General features: G+C 60.3%; 1 protein-coding gene across 1 annotated transcript; it reads left to right on the top strand.

Annotated features, from left to right (window-relative positions):
* The first annotated feature begins 265 nt into the window (after positions 1-265).
* On the top strand, positions 266-13,891 carry HS3ST2 (heparan sulfate-glucosamine 3-sulfotransferase 2). The gene is made up of 2 exons (XM_054212430.1): positions 266-753; positions 13,273-13,891. The coding sequence occupies exons 1-2, from the start codon at positions 266-268 to the stop codon at positions 13,889-13,891; spliced, it is 1,107 nt and encodes a 368-aa protein (XP_054068405.1).
* The last annotated feature ends 5,057 nt before the right edge of the window (positions 13,892-18,948 follow it).

Genomic DNA, 18,948 nt, shown 5'->3' with positions numbered 1-18,948 from the left:
CACCGAGCCGAGCCGAGCCGAGCCGAGCCGCGCCCGCCGGGGATGGGAGCCGCGGCGGCGGGGCCGCGGGCGCGCAGGGGCCGGGGCGGCGGGCGCAGCCCCCCGGGGCGGCCCGGCCGCGCCGCCGCGTAGCCGCGGGACATGCCGGAGCGACCGCGCAGGGTGCGGGGCGCCGCCGCCTCGGGGCCCCGGGGGCAGCGGCGGGCCCCGCCGAGCCGCGCCGGACCGGGCCGCGCCATGCCCGGCGGCGCGGCCCCATGGAGCCATGGCGCATAGGGCGCCGAGCGGGCGGGCCCCGGCTGCGGCTCCGGCTCCGTCCCGGCGGCTGGCGCGGAGGGTCCTCGTCCTCTTCACGCTGTCGCTCTCCTGCTCCTACCTCTGCTACAGCCTCCTCTGCTGCTGCGGCGGCCCCGCCGCGCCCCGCGCCCGCTGCCCGCCCGCCCGCAGCGCCGCCGCCGCCAAGAAACTTCTGCAGAAGTCGCGGCCGTGCGGGCGGCCGCCCCCCGCCGAGCCCCCGGGCGGCGCCGCGCCAGCCCGCCGCCCGCGGGAGCCCCCCGCCCCGCCGGCCGGTAGCCCCCCGGGGCCGGCCCGCCCGGGAGCCAAGCGGCTGCCGCAGGCCATCGTGGTGGGCGTCAAGAAGGGCGGCACCCGCGCCGTGCTGGAGTTCATCCGGGTGCACCCCGACGTGCGAGCCCTGGGCACCGAGCCCCACTTCTTCGACAGGAACTACGACCGCGGGCTGGAGTGGTACAGGTGAGGGCGGCGCTGCGGGACCGGCCCCCGCACGCCCGGGCAGCCCCCGCCTTGCCCGGGCGCCCCCTGCCCTGCCCGGCCGGCGGGACCGCGATCACCCCCGACCGGTCCCCACCGCCTTCTCCCCTCCCGGCGCTCTCGGTGGCGGACTCGGGTCCCGGGTCCGCTCCCGCTGTCGCGGCGGCCGCCGCCACGTCCCTCGGCGCACCGGCGGGGCGGGAGCCGGCGCTCCGGTCCGCACGGGCGGGTGGCCGTGGGACGCCGGCGGAGCCTGTCGCCCGGCCGCACTCGGGGAGTTTTCCCTCCTCCTCCCGCAGTGCCCAGCGGGGTGGGGGCCGGGCCGGCTCCGGGCAGGGCAGCCGTGCCCCAGCCCTGCGCGGCTCGTCCCCCCACGGCCGCGGGAAATGGCTGCTGGAGCCACGGCAGCGCGGCGGCTGCAACGGCCCGAGCCCCAGCCCCGCCGGGAACAGGAGCCGGGACAATAACAGGTTTCCCATCCCGTCTGAGAAAACACTCGCCTGCGTGAAGGGGCCTCCAAAACACGAGTAAATGACCAGCCCACGGGACGGCGTGGCTACCCTCCCTGCAGCCCCACTCAGTGTGCCTGCCTCAGCACCCTTCTGCCATCGCCTTTTATCTCTGGCTGTGTGAGAGGGACAGTCCCTGTCCTCCGCCGTCTTGTCTCTCTGAACTCAGATAGGTGTGGGTCTATCCGAGATCTCTAATAATTTGCAGAGAACAGTGAGTGCATCTCCAGCAGGAGATGGTGGGATTTAAATTTCAGTAAAGGCTTTTGTGAGGAGCTCTAGGGTGCTTGAAGAGAGGCAGTGAGTACTGCGTGTGAGCAGGTCACAGCACCCGTGGGCTCATCCTCTGTCCATAGGTTCATCCCCCACCTGTGGTCCTGCACGCGGTGCTGCAGGCAGTTCACACCCCGATCCCCACAGCGTCCGACCCAGTTGTTAGTGGAGCGCTGCAGGAGCCCTGAGCTGCTCTTGGGCAGGGACATGGAGCTTTTGCTCGGCATTAGCCTCGGGAGGCAGAGGAGGGCTCGGTCCAGTCCCGGGTGCCTGCGAGCTCGAGCAGAGAGAAGGATGTCTGGTGCAGTCAGTGTGTCGAAGCATTTTGAGTGGTGTGAGGCAGCACACGGGGCCATGCACCAAGCTTGCTTTGCCCCTCCGTCTTGACAGCAGTTTCTCAGCAGATGTCCCCTGTTCCAGAGCAGGGCAAGCACGTCAGCTGCCAAGCAGGTCGGGAGGCACCGTGACATGGTGCTCACTTCCAGCTCTGCTGGGGTCCTGGTTTGTCTCCTTGCTGGGCAGACATGAGTCATGCCTGTGGCGTGAGGATGCTGGTTTCTGACCTTTGGAGAACAGATGTAGCAGTGTCCTTCGCCTGCTCTCACCCCTCAGCAGGTCTGTCCTACCCCAAATGCTTCCTCCCCTGACGTCAGACACTGTCACCCATCCTGCATCACCTAAAAGCAGACAGCTGGGAGCAGCCCTGCAAATACAGGCATGTAAGGACAGGAGCAGCAGTGGTTTGATAAAGGGCATCCAGAGTAGCAGGCGGGTGATGGAGCAGGGCACAGGTCCTGGCTGAGCCCCTCGCACAGAGGGGAGCTGTGCATGGTCAGGGCCTGGCTGGGAAGCGCCACCCCAGTCCTGAGCTGGGGTTCCCCCACGCAGTCCTTGGCCCTGGGAGATCTCCGGGCTCTTGTGCTTCCTCTGCACAGGGTCACTGCGGAGAGCCCAGGGCTGGGAGCCCCGCAGGCAGTGCAGGACTGAACCTCATGGTGCTGCTCCTGCAGAAGTGCTCCTGGCTCCTCGCAGGAAACCCAGGGCTGCAGAGCCCAGCCAGGGCAGCGCTTACCAGTGCCTGGCCCAAAGGGAAGGGGCTGGGTGCTGGGACAGACCCTGCCTGGGGCATGTAAGGGCACCTGTGGGCACCCCATGTGGTGCTGGTCCAGGAGGTGGGAGCTGTGTCCCCCTCCCACACACACTTCAGCACCAAGGGGCTGTGGCAGTGAGCATGGGGCATCCAACCTCCTCCCTTGAGCCATGGTTCAACCTGGAATCCTCCATGTGAAGGGACTCCTCCATGACTGGGAGGGATGCAGCCTGTGACAGTGCAGGGCAGTGGTGACAGGCAGCTGCCGAGTGAGGCAGGGGCAGCGATGGGAGCGCGGCCGGGTGAGCAGCGTGCTGCCTGGGGCCTGGCTTTGTGTCTGGATCGATGGAGAGATCACGCCGGAGCAGCGGAGGCTCCAAATTAGTTCAGCTAAAACAATTAAATGACACTTCCCTGGTTTTATTACTTTTTTTTTTTAACCTCACAAATGTGCCAGAACTTAAGCACAGAGGCTGCTAATGTATAAAACGTGGAATTGATTTTCCTCCTTGCAAGTGGAGCAATTAAATGTGGAGCAGGTCTAACCCGCAGCGCGATGAGCTCTTGTCGCTATGCCAAGAGGCCCGGGAGCAGGAGAGCAGGGTCCTGCCGACGGCCGTGTCCCAGGGAATGGCAGAGCTGACACCAGGAACCGCTGGCTGGGAAAGGCTGGCCCACTGGGACCCTGGGGCCAAGAGGCTGCTCCTGGCCAGAGCTGGAGTCTGTCCCCAGCTGCCAGCCAGGGAGAGGTGATGCTCCCATGCTTGGGGATCACTGTGGTGTGGTGGGGTCTCTGCAGGTAGCCTTGAGCACAGATCCCTTGGAAAGTCAAAGACTTTCCCCATCATGACCAGAGACTTCGCCTTCCCTGGCTGCTGCGACAGCCGAGCGCCCAGTCCAGCCCCATCCTTCCCATTTTGTGCCCCAGTGGGGAGCCGAGCAGAGGGGCCAAGTAGGTCTTCAACGTGGTTGAGAACAGCGTGAGATCTGAGCCCCTCTGATGCTCTGAAAACATCAGCTCCTGGTTTTACGCATTTTCCCCTGCCCTGGAGTTGGTCTGACGCGGAGGTGGCAGAACCAGCGGGAGGGGACATCTCCTGATCCGCCTGTCCTTGCCGGCTCCAAATGTCGTGCTTGCTCACAGCTGCTGTTCTCATGGTGCCTCCTGTCTTAGCTCCTGCCATTGCCCGGGGCAGCCTTGGCTCCCTCCGCTCTGGGAGATGGCACGCTGGGCACAGCCAGACCCCTCCGCTTCCCCCCGTGCCAGGAGCCCACCGACTTCAGCCCCAAAACACCCGTGCCGTTTCCAGTTCCCATCAGCCTCTAATCCACCTCATTAGCTACAGATACACTACAGGAAAGGTATTTTTAGCAAGATCTGTTTTAAGACAACTGAAACCAAACAGCCAGCTACTGGGGAATATCGATTCATTACCAATCCTGGACTAAATGTTCAATACAGAGCTTTTTCCTGCTGCAGGTAGTGTGTGCCAATAACCTTCAATATTTTCCAGAACACAGGGAAGATGGTGTTGTTTAATTTGCAGCTATCTTTGAGCAGTGACTGTAATTACAGCATCTTGGGGTGCAGTTTTCCTCCTTAGGATTCCCAGGTAACCCTCTAGGATGCTCCAGCGTTATTTTCAGAGAGAGGGGCTTTTCCTGGCAGATTTGGCTGCGGGCTGAGCTCGGCTTCTGCCTGGCAGGCTCCGCTGCACCTCTGTCTGCAGGAGCCGAGCCAGGAGACAGGCGCTGGCACAGGGGAGAGCCCCATTTGGCTCCCGCACGGATCCATCTGCCTGAATCCTGGCCCAGGGATGGCCCTTGGGCCAAGCTCGGGCTTCCCCATGTGCCAGTGCAACAGGTCCCTGGGGGCACCCCCACTGCTGGGGCTTTGCCCAGCGTTGCCTTTGGTTTTGGGGTGCTCCTAGGGCTGTGGCAGCAGAAGGGGCACTGCCGGCCTCTGAGCGGTGGGCACTGTGGCTGCCCCGGGAGAGCAGACCCCGCCAGGCCGGGAGCATCGCTGCACCGTCCTCGCATCCCTGTGCCTGCGGGAGGGAGAGGAGGGAGCGGGCAAACCGGGCTCCTGCACTCCGCCTCACTAATTGCTCTCCACTAATGGCCAGGTTGGCTCACACACAAATGGGAGCCCATTATGCTTTGCCCAACGACACGGACTGTTTTGTGGGCTTGACTGACAGTGCATTTTGCTAAAGTTAATTAGTAAGAAGAGAGGAAGGCAGCAAGCTTCAAGGATGCTTTGAAATTTCCTTGACTTCAGAGAGTGCCCGGTCTCTGAGGAACGGGTACGAAACCTCCGGCAGAGACTTTTGTGTGAGGAGCTGCCCTGAAGGCAGCGTGTTCCCTGGTCACTGCCTTGCCCACATCTGCCTGTGGGCTGTGGTCCTGCCCCTGCGCTCCTCTGGGTGGGCTCGGGTGCTGCGGAGCCCCTTGCTCAGGCCCCGGGAGGGCTTCCCCTGCCAAGGTGCTGGAAGAAACACAGGGAGGTACATCCACGCAGGGTGCCAGGCCTTCAATATTAATGATGCGTGTTCTTGCTCTGTCTTCTGTGACCTTTTTTGCAAACGCGGCAATTTGTTGTAACCTTCGCTTTGGTAGCAAGAAATCCAGCTCATAAGCTGGCATGGCTGTGGGCACGGATGCTTCATGAAACTGAAAAGTGAAGGATGCTGGTCCCTGGTGACCTTGGGTGTCCATCGAGGTGCCATCTATGGTTTCTGCCACATGATGTGTGCTCCGGGATTGGCTGGGGCTGGTGTGTCTGCTAATTGCTGCCACTGGGCTGGGAGCAGGGACCAGAGCAGGCTCCTGGGGCAGGTGGTGCCCAAGACCCTCTATCAGGACAGCAGCCACCCAGGCATGGGGCCATCAGTACCCGGCATTTGCGTCTGGAGACGGGTGTCTGCAGCCCTGGATCCTCTGCATGATGACTGTGTCATGTCTGCATCCCTGGCAGCTGGTGTGTTAGATGTGACTGGAGTCACCCGTTCTCAGCGCTGGCGTGTGACGTGGGGTCGGTGGGACGCGCTGCTGGGCGGTGTGGTTTGTTGGTGGTGCCAGCACATTGTCCCATCCCTTTGCTCGCTCCTGAGCACTGAAAGATCACCCAGTGGGCAACATATCTCTGACACCAGGTTTTAATTAGGGCATCACTGCAGCAGCTGGGGCATAGTATGTGATTTTTTTTTTTAAAGGAATATTCATTTTTTAAAGTGTCCCTTGTGGAAGGAGTTGCCCTGGAAATGGGAGAAGGGGAGACCGCAGCCTTTCTCCATGAGCCGCAGGGTCTCACCCAGCGGCTGGGCTCACGCTGGGCTGGAGTGTGTGGGCTTGCTGGGGGGCTGTCTGCCCCGACCCAGCGGTAGCGGGAGGGATGGTGAGCTGAGGTCCACGAGCACTGCGCTGGGAAGCCCTCACCTCCTGCTGCTTCCTGGCCTCGGACTTTGTCAGACCCTCAGTCGGTGCTGGCCGGTTATTTAGGAAGGTGGGACTTAGGCATCCGCTGGTGTGCATGAAGGGCGTTGGCAGCATGCCCTTTGGAAAAGATTTTGTTGACTTAAAGGACACTGCAAATCTCTGGAGCATTTAAATGATTAAAAATGAATCAGCAACAAAGTTAATTACTGTGTTCACACTGCTTTTATGCATTGAAATGTCCCTCATTAGCTGCCTGTGAGCACTGGTGTAAATTCTTTGAACATAAACATTTATTAAAGGCAGCGGATCCATCATTAAATCTGAGGCTGCCTTAGTGCGGGGTGGTGGCAGCGGGGACGCGGGGCCAGGCCGGCCACGGTCGTTTGGGGTGGCATTTCGTCGGGATGGACGTGCTGCATCCCTCTTGAACTGTGTGGGTTTGGAGGATGCAGCGAGTCCCCCCTGCTCCCGGGCCAGCCCCCTCCCCAACCCTGTTATTGTCGTGCCACAAGCCTTAGCGGGGCAGGGGAGGGGATGCGGCAGCGCTGGGGGATTCCTGTTTGCCCCATGATCCCCTCACAGTGGTCTTTCACTGCGAAGCACCAGCTGTGCATCCCTCAGCTGGGATGTCCCTGTGTCCTAGACGTCCGCTGCAATGTCACTCAGCCGGGGAGAGTTTTTTTATCTTCCTCACACCTCGGTTTCTCGCGTGCTTGACCCAGTTTTGCTTGAACCTCTGAGTGGCTTTGCTTGAGCTTTCATCTACTGACACCGTCCGCAGTCCCGCTGAGCCAGGCGAGAGCCGGTGGTGGCTGTTGGCTCCATGCACCCATGGCACGGCACAGGAGCTCGGGGCTGGGTGCTGACTCCCGTGCGGCAGCCGCTTCCACTCTTCCATTCCCGGTGGGATTCTGCCCGTGCCTTCCCCTGCTCCAGCTGGGACAGCGTGGCGGGCAGCCCTCTGGCACAGCTCCGGCCGGGGTGTGGGGGGGCGAGGGGCAGGCTGTGGTGTGGGGAGGGGACCTGCCGCCGGGTCAGGGTGGAGCGGTCCCACAGGACCATCCCAGTGCCAGTCGGTGCTCTTGGAAGAGTTTCTGTGCTCGTCTCCAACACGTCAAGCTGCAGCTGGAGACGCGCTCGCAGACCACCCTTCTCCCAGCTCCCCGCTGCCACACGGGACAGGGACCCTCGCCGCTGCCGACCGCCCTGTGAGCCCCAGCCGGTCTGGCCCCACCAGGAGGGTGGCGAGTGGGTGCTCGCTTGCATTGGAGTATTTTGGCTCCCAGGCTGGGGGGTCCCCTCTCCCTGCCTGCGCATGGGCAGCGTCCCCGCATGCAGCCGCTGAGCCTGCGACGTCAGCTGGAAGAGGGAAAGCGCACAACCCTCATCACAAGAGCCAGCGCTTGGGGTTCTTTGCCAAATTAAACAGTTTGTTTTCATGCCGACGAGCGGATGGAGTCCAGGATTACGCAGATGTCAGTCGCTAGCCTCTGAGGAGAGCCTGGGATGCACCCGCCGCGTCCTCGCACACAGCCAGCTGCAGCAGGCAAATATTTACCCGGGAGCTGCTCCGCTCTCCTCCGCACTCCGCAGGCTGGATGGAGGGGCCAGCGCTGTTAATGGGATTGTCGGATGGGCGCTTTCCCCACGCACGCTTATCTACAATATCTCAATCGTCTGATGAATTTTTGTACAAATTCCTCCCTGGGAGAGTGTTTCACGCATGTTCGACATCAAAGCAGCGCAGCCAGCGAGGGAGCGCATGTTTCTTTAATGTGGGAGTGTTGTAGGGGCCACGGGGTGCCCAAAGGCAGATTATAAGAAAATTAATAATTCAGGTCTAGGAAAGGTGCTGGTGAGAATTTAACTCCTTCAGGGCGAGGTGCTGCCTTCGCAGCCAGGGTCCAGCTCTCTGCTGCTGCCGCCCCACAGCCATGGGGCCGTGGGGGCTGCCCAAGGACATGCCAGCTCCCAGGTGCTGTGGGGCACAGCGATGCCAGCTCGGCCACGTCGGAGGACAGCAGCTCTCCTGGGTCCGTGCCAGCGTCTGGATGTACCCCACGTGTCTCCCCGCTCCAGCAACGTGGGCAAACGCAACCTCTAAATCTGCAGGTTGGAAGGGAGCGTTAATGCCCGTGTCAAATGGCACTGAAGGGCTTGAAGAATTGAGTAACCGTGATGAAAATAATGTCTACTTCAAGAGGAATTAATGCTGTCCCTCCGGCCAGAGTAATGCGTTGAGCAGGGGATTTGGCTGGGGCCGGGGCCAAGCCCCACTCCCCCCAGTATGCCCAGCGGGTCCCAGCCCCGGGGGAGTGTTTGCAGGGGCACCGTCGAGCACAGGTGCCTGCAGCCCCCGACTGATGGGCTGTGCTGGGGGGAGCTGTGATGCCCCAAAAACTAAATGCCTCTGATGGTCAGTGTGTTGGATGCCTTGGCAAAATGAAAAGCAAACAAAGTGAAAAGCAAACAAAGTGAAAAGCCTGTGGCTGCTGAACGGCGTCTGCAGGGAACGAGGTGCAAGCTGCGTCTCACCGCTGCTCCTGGAAGAGCTTCCGACACCTCCCGCGAGGTTTGTCCCTCCTTGGGGACCCCTCCTGCGCCTCTCGGGGCCGTGTCTGCGGTATTGCAGCTGTGGGTGGGTATGGGCAGTGGGGCGGGCAGCGGCTCTCAGCTGGGCAGGGAGCCTGAGCTGGGGCAAAGCACAGCATCCTCCGCAGAGAGCAGCAGGGCTGGGGCAGCGCTGGGCATGTCCCTGACCCTCCCGTGTGGTTTTTTCTCTCCCAGGCAGTCGGAGAGAGCCGGGTTGAGGCCGGGGAGAGGCTGCTCTGCTCTCCAGCCCACAGCACTGCTGCAAGCCCAGAGCTTTCTCCACTACGTCCCTAATGATTTCTGTGCAGAGCCGCCCTGGTATTCACTGAGCATCAGCGTTTTTTGACCTCCTCCATTTCTGCCGCATCACAGATTCCCATCTCCAGGGCACAGTGTTGGTGGACCACTGCCGGATGGAGAAAGCCTGGGGGTTTCTCCAGCCCGGCTGTGCTGATGGGGACAGCTTTGGCAGCGGTTGGTGTGACACCAGTATCGGCAGCTCTGTCACTCTGTGGAGGAAGCTGGAGGGCTGGGGCCGAGGGAAGTGGCCTCGTGCTGCCCTCCCAGACCACCAAAGCCACCCCCCGCACCTCCTGCGACAGAGGTGACCACCCAACTCCACTGTCACGGAGGGACCCGTTATCTAGCAGGGTCGTGATGACGGCCGCACTGTCCCCTCCCAGCAGCACCCTCCTCATCCTGGGCGCTGGAGGAGGTGGCCGTTGACCATCCCTCAGCACCCAGCAACTCTCCCAAGAACAGCAGGTTGGTGTCACCCAACAAGTGCTCCAGCCATCCCTCCCCGCCGGTGTTGCCGATACGTCACCATCACTGTGCTGGCATCAGTGTGGGCATGGCCTGGCAGCGGCTCATTCAGTGCGTGCCGGGAGCTGGTGCCAAGGCTGGCTGGGGATCTTTAGCAAGTCACAATCGCCCAGGACGGGTCCCCGAAGCAGCAGGAGCGGCTCCTGGCTAAGTCTGGCCACGCGGCGCCGCAAGCAGGCTACCGAGAGCCTTCACACCTAAACACGCGAGTCTTGGGCTTAAAACTATGTGACATGCTATTTGTATGCAAATAACTCTGTGAATGCAGAAGTCCAAAAATATCATTTTGAAGTCAACTGTAATTAAGTTTGCAATGCATTTCCCCGCTCTTGCAGCTCTGGGGATCCCGCCGTTAGCTTAAAGATGAATGCCTGGATGACATTTCTCCCCCTTGCATGGTTTCACTGGTGATTTATTTATCTATTCGGGTTGTGTTTTGTTGTCTCAGCAGTCTCTGTTGTTCAGGAGCAGCAAACACTGGGAGTCCATTTAAAAAACAACAACTCTTGTCTCATTTCAGTAATTTACTGTGCAGAGATTTTGTGTTTCTCATAATGGATTAGAACCTGTAATTTCATTTTTTGAATACATGGACCTAATAGCTCACGTAATGAAAGTCTAACAAGCCTGAAGATGAGCCATTAATGAAACAGCAGTTTTATGGTTCTCCACCAATATATTGTAATAGTGAATCACTTATAAAGCTGTCCCGCGCTGATTTATGATGAAACTTGTTTGTGATACAGAGATACAGCCCTGATGCCTGCCGTTAAATTAGCATTTCCTGACAGTCATTAAACAATGGGAATCGTAATCTGGATTTATGGGGTTTGAAGCGGAGCAGTGGGAAAGGCCAATTAAGCCATGTCCGTCCTCAGGTACCTCCGTAAAACATCCCTGTTAATTTATGCTAGCTGATTAGTGTGTTCTCTTTCAAGTGAGGAAACTGGTCAAGAGGGCGCGTGACTGGCTGCCAGGCTGCCCCAGGACAGGCAGCCCCTCTCCCCTCACCGAAGGGGCAGTGGCCCGGCAGCTCAGGAGCGACGCAGGGCATGGGGACCACGGCCCTGTGCCAGCGCTGGGGGGAGTGAGGCCAGCCTCAGCCATCATCTCCTGTAGCTCCCCAACAGCCTGGCACAGACCTCTGGGCACGTCTCTTTAGTATCTCTCCACGGGATTCTTCCAGCTGCTCATCTGGTCCCCGTGGACCACCGTCTCTTCTTGTCCACACGTCACCTTCACAGGGAGTGTCCCGGGTCTACCGGGGACCCACCACCCTTGACAAACTGCTGCCCTCCGCGATGCACTGGGTCTTCCCTCATGGCCTCTTGTCACACGGGATGTTGTGGGCTGCTGTTGTATCTCCTCCATTTAGGTCTTCCTTCAGGTTTCTCTCTACAGGACAAGCCCCAAAGCTGGTGGCTGTGGACCTTGTTTTAGGGACCCTGCAGTGACTGCTGCTTTCCCTGGAGGTGTGTGGTGTCGGTCCCCGGGCTGATGCAGCTCTCGGAAACACCCGTGTTGCAGCATGGCCGTGGTGCCTGTGCGGGGTTTAGCCCATGAATAAATCAGTGCTGCGCTCTCACCAGCTGAATTGCTGCAGACAGGGTTGCTGATGTTTGCGTTCCCGGACTGCTTCTGTCCCGGGGCCTCGCTGGGTTGCCCAGACATCCGTAGCTCCCAGTCTGTTAACGTGACGTACCAGCTCCTCCCCAGCCTCCTTCCCTGGTCCCCTGGCAGGGGTGAGCACCCTCTGCAGACCCCGTCTGGGGGATGTGTTGTGGGGGAGCGGGGGGCTCACGAGGAGCCCCACCAGCTGAGTTAACGACACACGTGCTCACACAGCGGCTGCAGTGGTGCTGCCAGGGTGCGGATGCGGCTGGAGGGCAGCATCCTCGCTGCCCAGTCCCCGGCACCACAAGGTGTTTGCTGTGCACTGAAGAACCTCCATGGGTCCATGAGGGGAGCGAGCCGGCTGAGCTTGCCCCTTCCTCTTGGAAGAGCCCTGCTGTGCCCCTGGAGAGGTGCAGCAGGAGGGGACTGAGGCGGGGGCACCCCTCCTGCTCCCTGGGGTCCCTGTGGCCAGGTGGCCCATGGGGTCTTGGGCAGCCAGTGTGCTGCTCAGTGCCAGGCACGTGTGGGCATCTTGCGTTAAACAAGCGGGCTCCGTTCTTAAAAAAAAAAGCACACCTGGGGACACTTTTCACACATCCCCATGAAACTCTCCCCAGGCAGCACCTGGCGGTGCCTCTCAGCCTGTGTTCTGCTGCACTGCTGAATCCAAGTCAGTGAGTTTATGAACACGAGACAACAACTTGCACCGCAAAGTGGAAAAAGGCACAGATGCTTCTGAGCAATGAGTGTAATTGGAATAGAAGGTGCCCCTCCAGCCTGCACCTCTCCCCAAGGGGCTGCGGAAGGAGGGCGATGGCACCGAGGTAGGCATCCAACTCGCTGCCGAAGGCTCCTGCGTGCCCGGAACTGTCGTGGCAGCAGCTCTCTGCCTGCTCCCTGCCCGCTCCAGCCAGGGGACCCGCGGCGCCATGAATCTGATTGCGATGGATTTGATAGTTTACTCTAGTAATACAAGACCAATTTATAAATCTTTCCATCCCATTAGTTTTTATTTGATTTGGATGTTCACATGTCAAAGCAAATGATTTAATTAGTGCTAAGCTGGGCTGGAGGGAGGTTACATTTTCCCCTGGTCTGGTGCTCCCTCCCTGAGCTTGCAGCCCGGCTCCCTGTGCCAGAAACAGACGGGTGTACGCAGGACGCCATCTCGGAGCCTGATCAAGCCCTGGTGGGGTGGGTGATATCCTTGTGGATATGAGCCCTGTGTCTCTGGGCAGCCCCTCACTCCCAGCTCCCGCTGGAGGAGCAGCACAGCACCCAGGGATGCAGCCGTCACTCCCCACAGCTTTTTGTGGCGGTGGCATCTCACAGCCGCCACGCTCCTGCATCCCAGTGCCAGCAGCCTTTTCCATCCCTGGGCACAAAGGTTGCGTGCCGGCAGCACTGATTTCCTGCCTGCCTCTGGGATAAAGGCAGAAGGACGAGGGAGCTGCCCTCTCGCCGGGTACCGGAGGCTGGCACGCTCCGGGGCTGGCACCCTCCTCTGCCCTGGCACGGTGCTCACTGCACCGGCAGCACAGGGTGCGTGGGAGCCGGGGTGTGCCGTAATGCAATTGAGGAGGAGAGATGCCGTGTAATTGCAGTAATTCCGGAAGGAACCGCTGTAATTTCTTCTGCAAATGGCAGCTGGTGTAGGAATAGGGGATGAAAGGCTGAGCTCCGGCAGAAACTATCTGCTGGGTAACGCATCTGTGCCAGGGACTGGGGCGGGTGGCAGGACCCGCTCCCCTTCCCGGCTGCAGGCTGAGCTCAGGCGCTTTCCTTACACTGATAACGATTTTACTGCTGATGGGAACAAAGCAGCCCCAGCTGCCACGCAGCCCTGAGTTTCCCGCTAGTCTGGCTGTGCCCTTGCCCTCCCTCCTGCCTGGCTCTGCCCTCCCCGGGAGCTGAGCATCTCTGCTTGCTGCTGTGCCAACAGGGCTGCCAGTGCCCCCGTCCTCTGCACAGGTGTCCCCTGGGGCTGGGACGACAGCCATGGCCGGGGGCCCTCTGCAGCACTGCAGAACTGTGCCTGCCTTGTCCTGCCTTGTCCTGCTGGTAGGGGACACCCCACCAGCCCCATGCTGCAGAAACCACCTCCCGGTGCTGCACCTGGCCTGGCTCCTTCCTCACCATCACCTTCTGCTTCGCTTGCAGGAGCCTGATGCCGCGAACACTCGACAGCCAGATCACGGTGGAGAAGACCCCCAGCTACTTTGTCACCAAGGAGGCACCACGGCGGATCTTCAACATGTCCCGGGACACAAAGCTGATCGTGGTGGTGAGGAACCCGGTCACCCGGGCCATCTCGGACTACACGCAGACGCTCTCCAAGAAGCCAGACATCCCCACCTTCGAGGGGCTGTCCTTCCGCAACCGCAGCCTGGGGCTGGTGGACACGTCCTGGAATGCCATCCGCATTGGGATGTACGCCGTGCACCTGGAGAGCTGGCTCCAGTACTTCCCCCTCTCCCAGATCCACTTTGTCAGCGGGGAAAAGCTGATCACGGACCCAGCCGGGGAGATGGGCAAAGTCCAGGACTTCCTGGGCATCAAACGGGTTATCACGGATAAGCACTTCTACTTCAACAAGACAAAAGGCTTTCCTTGCCTGAAAAAGTCGGAGAGCAGCGGCTTGCCTCGCTGCCTGGGCAAGTCCAAAGGCAGGACTCATGTACAGATAGACCCTGAGGTGATCGAGCAGCTTCGGGACTTTTATAGACCTTATAATATCAAATTCTATGAAACAGTTGGGCAAGACTTCAGGTGGGAATAAGTGTCCGGGAGCAGAGCTGCAGTGACGTGAGGCTGCAGTCTTCCGTGAGGGGGCCCAGGGGGGCTGGAGCCAAGACCCCCCGGCCCAGCTTGTCCTGCCCAGAATCCATGAGCAGAGGCAGGCGAGGGGCTTCCCTGGCCCTTGGGAAGCCACAATGCTCCAGGGCGAGCCAAGACAGGGGGAACACACAGAGTCCCGCCGCAGCCACTGAAGGATGAGTGCCCAGCAGGCACTGCCCGTCCCAGCAGGTCAGCAGTGCCGTGGCTTGCTCCATGGGGTCCCATTTGCTTTTACTGCCACATGGACACCAGGGCCACGGTGATGGCCCCGTCCTGCAGCCTATGTGCAGGCTGCTCCAAGGCACATCCCTCCTCTGTGTCTCAGAGCAAACGGGCCCTCCCGGACACCCCCGACCGTGGGCAGTGGCCTTGGGGCTGCCCCCGTGGGGTCACGTCCCACCGTGGTGCTGGGGCAGGCAGAGCTCTGGCCGCTCCACTTTGCCTTTCGTCACTTAAGCGCAGTGTGTAACCACGAGGACAGTGAGATGTATCTGCTTGAAAAAGAAGTCTATGAAAAATGTTGTACCGATATTTTGTCCTGTGAATAAAGCACAGAATCCTGCTGTTACGGGTACTTTAGTGGCACTAGTTTCCTTGTTCAGCATGTGATCCCTTTGTGTAAATAAAAGCGGCTACCACCGGTCCGTATGCATGGGCTTTTCTTAGGGCGAGGCTGGGCGGCCCTAAGTGCTGCCAGGGGCCGTGCAAAGCCCCACTGCGCCCGTGGGTCTGGCGAGGTGGCGGGCACGGGGCTCGGGCAGGACAGCGGATCAGCCCCACACCGTGAGGAGGGGACCCGTGGCACAGCCCTTCACAGGGGTGACGGCACCACTCGGGAGTGCCGGAGAACCCCAAAGTTAATGCCGCCTCCTGCCAGGTGCGAGGAGGAGGAGGACAGACTGCATTAGGTGCACACAGCAGTAATTTATGGTTGAACTTAATGGGCTCTTCTGTAGGAGCCCACAATTACACTGAAATGTCAAGTGCTGCCCCCCACCCCGGCCCATGCACACCTCCCATTCCATTAGTCACGGCTGTCCTTTGATTTACATCCCCGGCGGCTGCAGCCAGCTCAGGTGGAGGTGCTGCACCACTGACAGGCAGGGACAGGCAGGGACAGGGAGCCTGGACTTTCACCCTCCCCTCCTGCCCTGCCTCAGCTGCACAAAGCTGAGCAGCCACTGCGGCACCCGCAGCTGCGCATTGGGGATGTGCCTCGAGGTGCCCGTGCCCCCAGCAGCTCCCGCGCCATTGCACCCAGGCACAACATGGGCGTGCCGGCTGGGAGCTGGGAGTTCCTGCACCTTCTCCAAGCAGGGCTGGAGCAGAGACCCCCGCACCTGCACACCAGCCCTGGTCCCTGCAGGATGGTCCCTGGTCCCGACCCTTAGCACCAGCCCACCCGCTGGTCTCTGAACCCAGCCAGTCCTTGCGGCACTGCTGTGTCCGGCAGCACACAGGCAGACGCCCCTCACCCCGACCAGGCCAGCCCTGTCACTGCCTCTCCTGCGAGCACCGCACTGCCCCCCACACTGCACGGCACCTCGCTGAGATGATCCCGGGATCAGCCACCCTCTGACTGCCAGCGCATTTGAGGAGCCTGGCTCCGCATCCTGCCTGGAGCCAAGATTGATGGGCTGCATCCTCGGGCACTCGGAGGCAGGCGTAGCATCACCGTGCTCCCAGCTGAGCATCGCTGTGCTCCTGGCTGAGCATCACTGTGCTCCTAGCTCAGAATCGCTGTGCTGCTGGCTCAGCACTGCTGAGAATCCAGCTCAGCACCCCATGAGCAGCCGGGGGAGCCGGGGGTCCCGACAGCCCCCACAGGACTCAGCCATGGGCATGAGCCGCCCTGGCACAGGCAGGCAGCGTGGGGTCCCAGCCTGTCAGAGGACAGCCCGCTCTGTGGATGCACACACGTAGCCCCATCCAATCCTGCAGCAATCCATCTTACAAACCTGTTAGCAGGCCCTGTAATGAGCACCACTGTTCATGAATATCAATAACGGCTCTTGTTGGAGTGCTGTTATTTGCCTTTCCAAGTGCTGGACTGTTTGAATCATCTATTGATTTTTGTAGTAAATCTCAGGCATTTCTGTCAAAGGTTGCAATTTACCACTAGCATCTAAATCTCAACTCGAGCCTTCAGCCTCTCCCCATGCCTGCACAGACTGGTGGCGGTGCCGTTTTGCAGCCGGGCTCTCCCCGGAGGCTCCCATCGCATTTGCCAGCACAGCATGGGTGCCACGGCGGGGCCAGTGCTTGGGGCACTGGTGGCTGTTAGATCCCCACGTGCTCGGTGGCAGAACAGCTCAGGATGCGACAGGACAGGGACAAAACCCCCTTCCCAGTTCCCCTCCGCCTGCTGCCAGCGCAGGGCTGGGCACAGCGAGGGCGATTCCTGGCCAGCCCTGCTCAGGCTCGTCCTCCGGCGGCACTGGGGCTACGGGGAAAGTGCCGGAGGAAAGCAGGAAAAGGGGTGGGGGTCCTCCCCGGCTGGCTGTAACCCATTAGGACATGGTGTCACCCCACAGTGTGGGGGACAAAGGCACCCCTGGAGCTGGTGGGTCACAGCATCAGGCCTATGGACATGTTTCACTCTGAAACTTGTGCTTTCTGCTGGGGGCTGCACAAGGCAAACGCAGAAGGAGGGGGATCAACCTGACCCCAGCCCGAGCAGCCATTTGGCTCTGTGCACCTCGGGGACACACTGGCGTGGAGGCTGTGACAAGTGCCCAGGAAAGGTGGCACAGCGGGGTGGGACCAGGGGCAGGGTTTGGGACGAGGCTGCTCCCGCGCTCCGGTGCTCCCTGCACACACCGGAGGCTTCCCCTGGGAGGCATCGGCTGTGGGGCTGCTGGAGACCCCGGGTGATTTGTCGACGAGTCCGGAGCCCCATGCCAGCAGGATCAGGGCACAGGTGACTGTGGGGAGCCATGGCCTCAGGCACCCTCTGTCCTCGGGCATGGGGCGGGGGGATGCTTCAGAGCAACGCACGGTGGCTGTACAGGGATGCAACACAACCACGGACCAGTTTGAGAGGCCTTAGTGGAAGTGATTACCGTCCAGCAAGCTCTAATAGGAAATTAGAGGTAATTAATGGACATCTAATAGAGCCCTGTCTGCATCCCTTCCGCTATCATCCAGCAGCGGGCACAGGAGCCGCGGGGGGACCCAGCAGCGAGGGTACCCAGAGCCAGCTGTGGGCAGGAGAGCAGGGGGTTAACGGCAGTCTACAGGAAGATGGGATATTTTCTTGTATGATTTTTCCTTTAAAGGAGAAAAACATTCACAGCGAGACTCACAAATCCCAGCCTCGCAGTAGAAAAGCCATTTGCAATCCACTCCAAGGAGGCAGAAGGTGCCGGGTTAGATTGATCCCCCTGACAATACTGTATTAGTGGGAAATTAGAGCTGGAGCCTGAGGAAACCGCTGCAATATCAAACAATTACTTTACATTTGTCCTTACAAATAGAGGGAGCAGAAATGTGCTTAAATCAAGTATTAGATTTCCAAAGGGTAAGCAAATGAGGGCCCAGGAAGGGATGTGCTGAAAATGCTTATCACATTAGGAGCTCTTAAAAACACAGCTTAAAAAGCCTCGGAGTAGACAATCTGCATTCTTAAGAGGCCGGGCGGCGGGAGGGGTAGGTAAGGACATCGAGCAGCACTGGTTTGGTGACACCAACGCTGAGCAGAGGAGCTGACAGAGGGAACTCAGCCAGCCTGGGTCCTCCCCGCCGCGAATGCCCACAGCCCAGGGGACATGAGGGGCCAGAGCCACCGCTCTGGCCATGAAAGCCAGCTCGGGGGCCCAGTGCCTGCAAAACCTCTTTGCCAGCTCTTCCAAGCCACGCGCCACCCCAGGCTCCACGCAGGCAGGGGCTGCGCAGCCCCCAGAGCAGAGGCTTCGGGGGAGCATCCCCGTTCCCTGCGAGCCAGGGGGGCAGGCAGAGCTGGCGGGCAGGATGGTGGCACTGCCCTTGCTCTCAGTTGCTCACATCCACGTTGCAAACGAGCCAGACATCTGCTGAGCACAGGTCCTGTGCCAGCCACCGAGGCACGGAGGCTCTCGGTGAGGACCACGATGCATGGCTAGCCTCCTCCCCCCCAGAGCCCTGAAACGTCAGCAGGTCTCACCAGACGCAGCGGCGCAATTTCAAGCAGACCGGCTTAGCTGGACTAATCCCCTCCCCATGGCCAAATCTGCTGGGAGCTCTGGCTTCACGAGCGCCGTGAGATCCGGCCGAGGCACGCAGGGCTGCGGTCAGGAGGAGAGGAGAGTTGTTGGGTGAAAGGGTGGGACTGGCTCGAGGACCAGCCATGGCGTGCTCGGCAATGCCTAAACCAGAGGATGGTTTCGCTCTGCCCAGGGCATGGGGCTCCAGCACTGCCTCCCCAGCCGGGCAGGGGTTAGCAGCAGTGTTCGGTGTGCCGGGATTGCCACCAGCACCTGTGGGGAGAAGGTGGGTACCAGTAAAGGGCCGTGTCTGTGTCTCCAGAGGAGCAGGGACGTCAGGGGATGTGCATTGGGCTCTTCCATTGCAGCATTTATCCAGATGCTGCTCTGAATGGCTCCCACGCCATTAAATGTCTGTAACAGTCGGGCGGAAAACGCTTTAAGTGTGAACTTTATAAGCCAGCATGTAAATTGTAACAACCGCTGTATAACTTTTACTGGGCTGGAAGGTATGCGACTTAAGGCAATTATTTCTTTGTAAAGGGTGATGGAGATCCTTGCTAGAGCATTCTGCAAAGCCTCGATGGAAGTGTCCAAAGAGAGGATGACAAGGGGACCTCTTGCAGCCAGGTTCAAAGTGCTGAACCCAGCTCGCTGGCGGAGGAGGGCTGGGCTGCAGTAACACGATGCCAGACCTGGAGCTGAGCGTGCAGGGACACAGCGGTGCCCCGCAGCCACGCAGGCTGTTGGGGTGACCCATCGGGTTTGTGCCTGTCATGGTTTGGGCCCCACTAGCGAAACCAGTAGCACAGGCACA

Source organism: Rissa tridactyla, chromosome 8 (genome assembly GCF_028500815.1).
Source record: "Rissa tridactyla isolate bRisTri1 chromosome 8, bRisTri1.patW.cur.20221130, whole genome shotgun sequence".
NCBI classification, from domain to species: Eukaryota; Metazoa; Chordata; class Aves; order Charadriiformes; family Laridae; genus Rissa; species Rissa tridactyla.
This window is presented reverse-complemented; position numbering and strand designations above follow the sequence as displayed.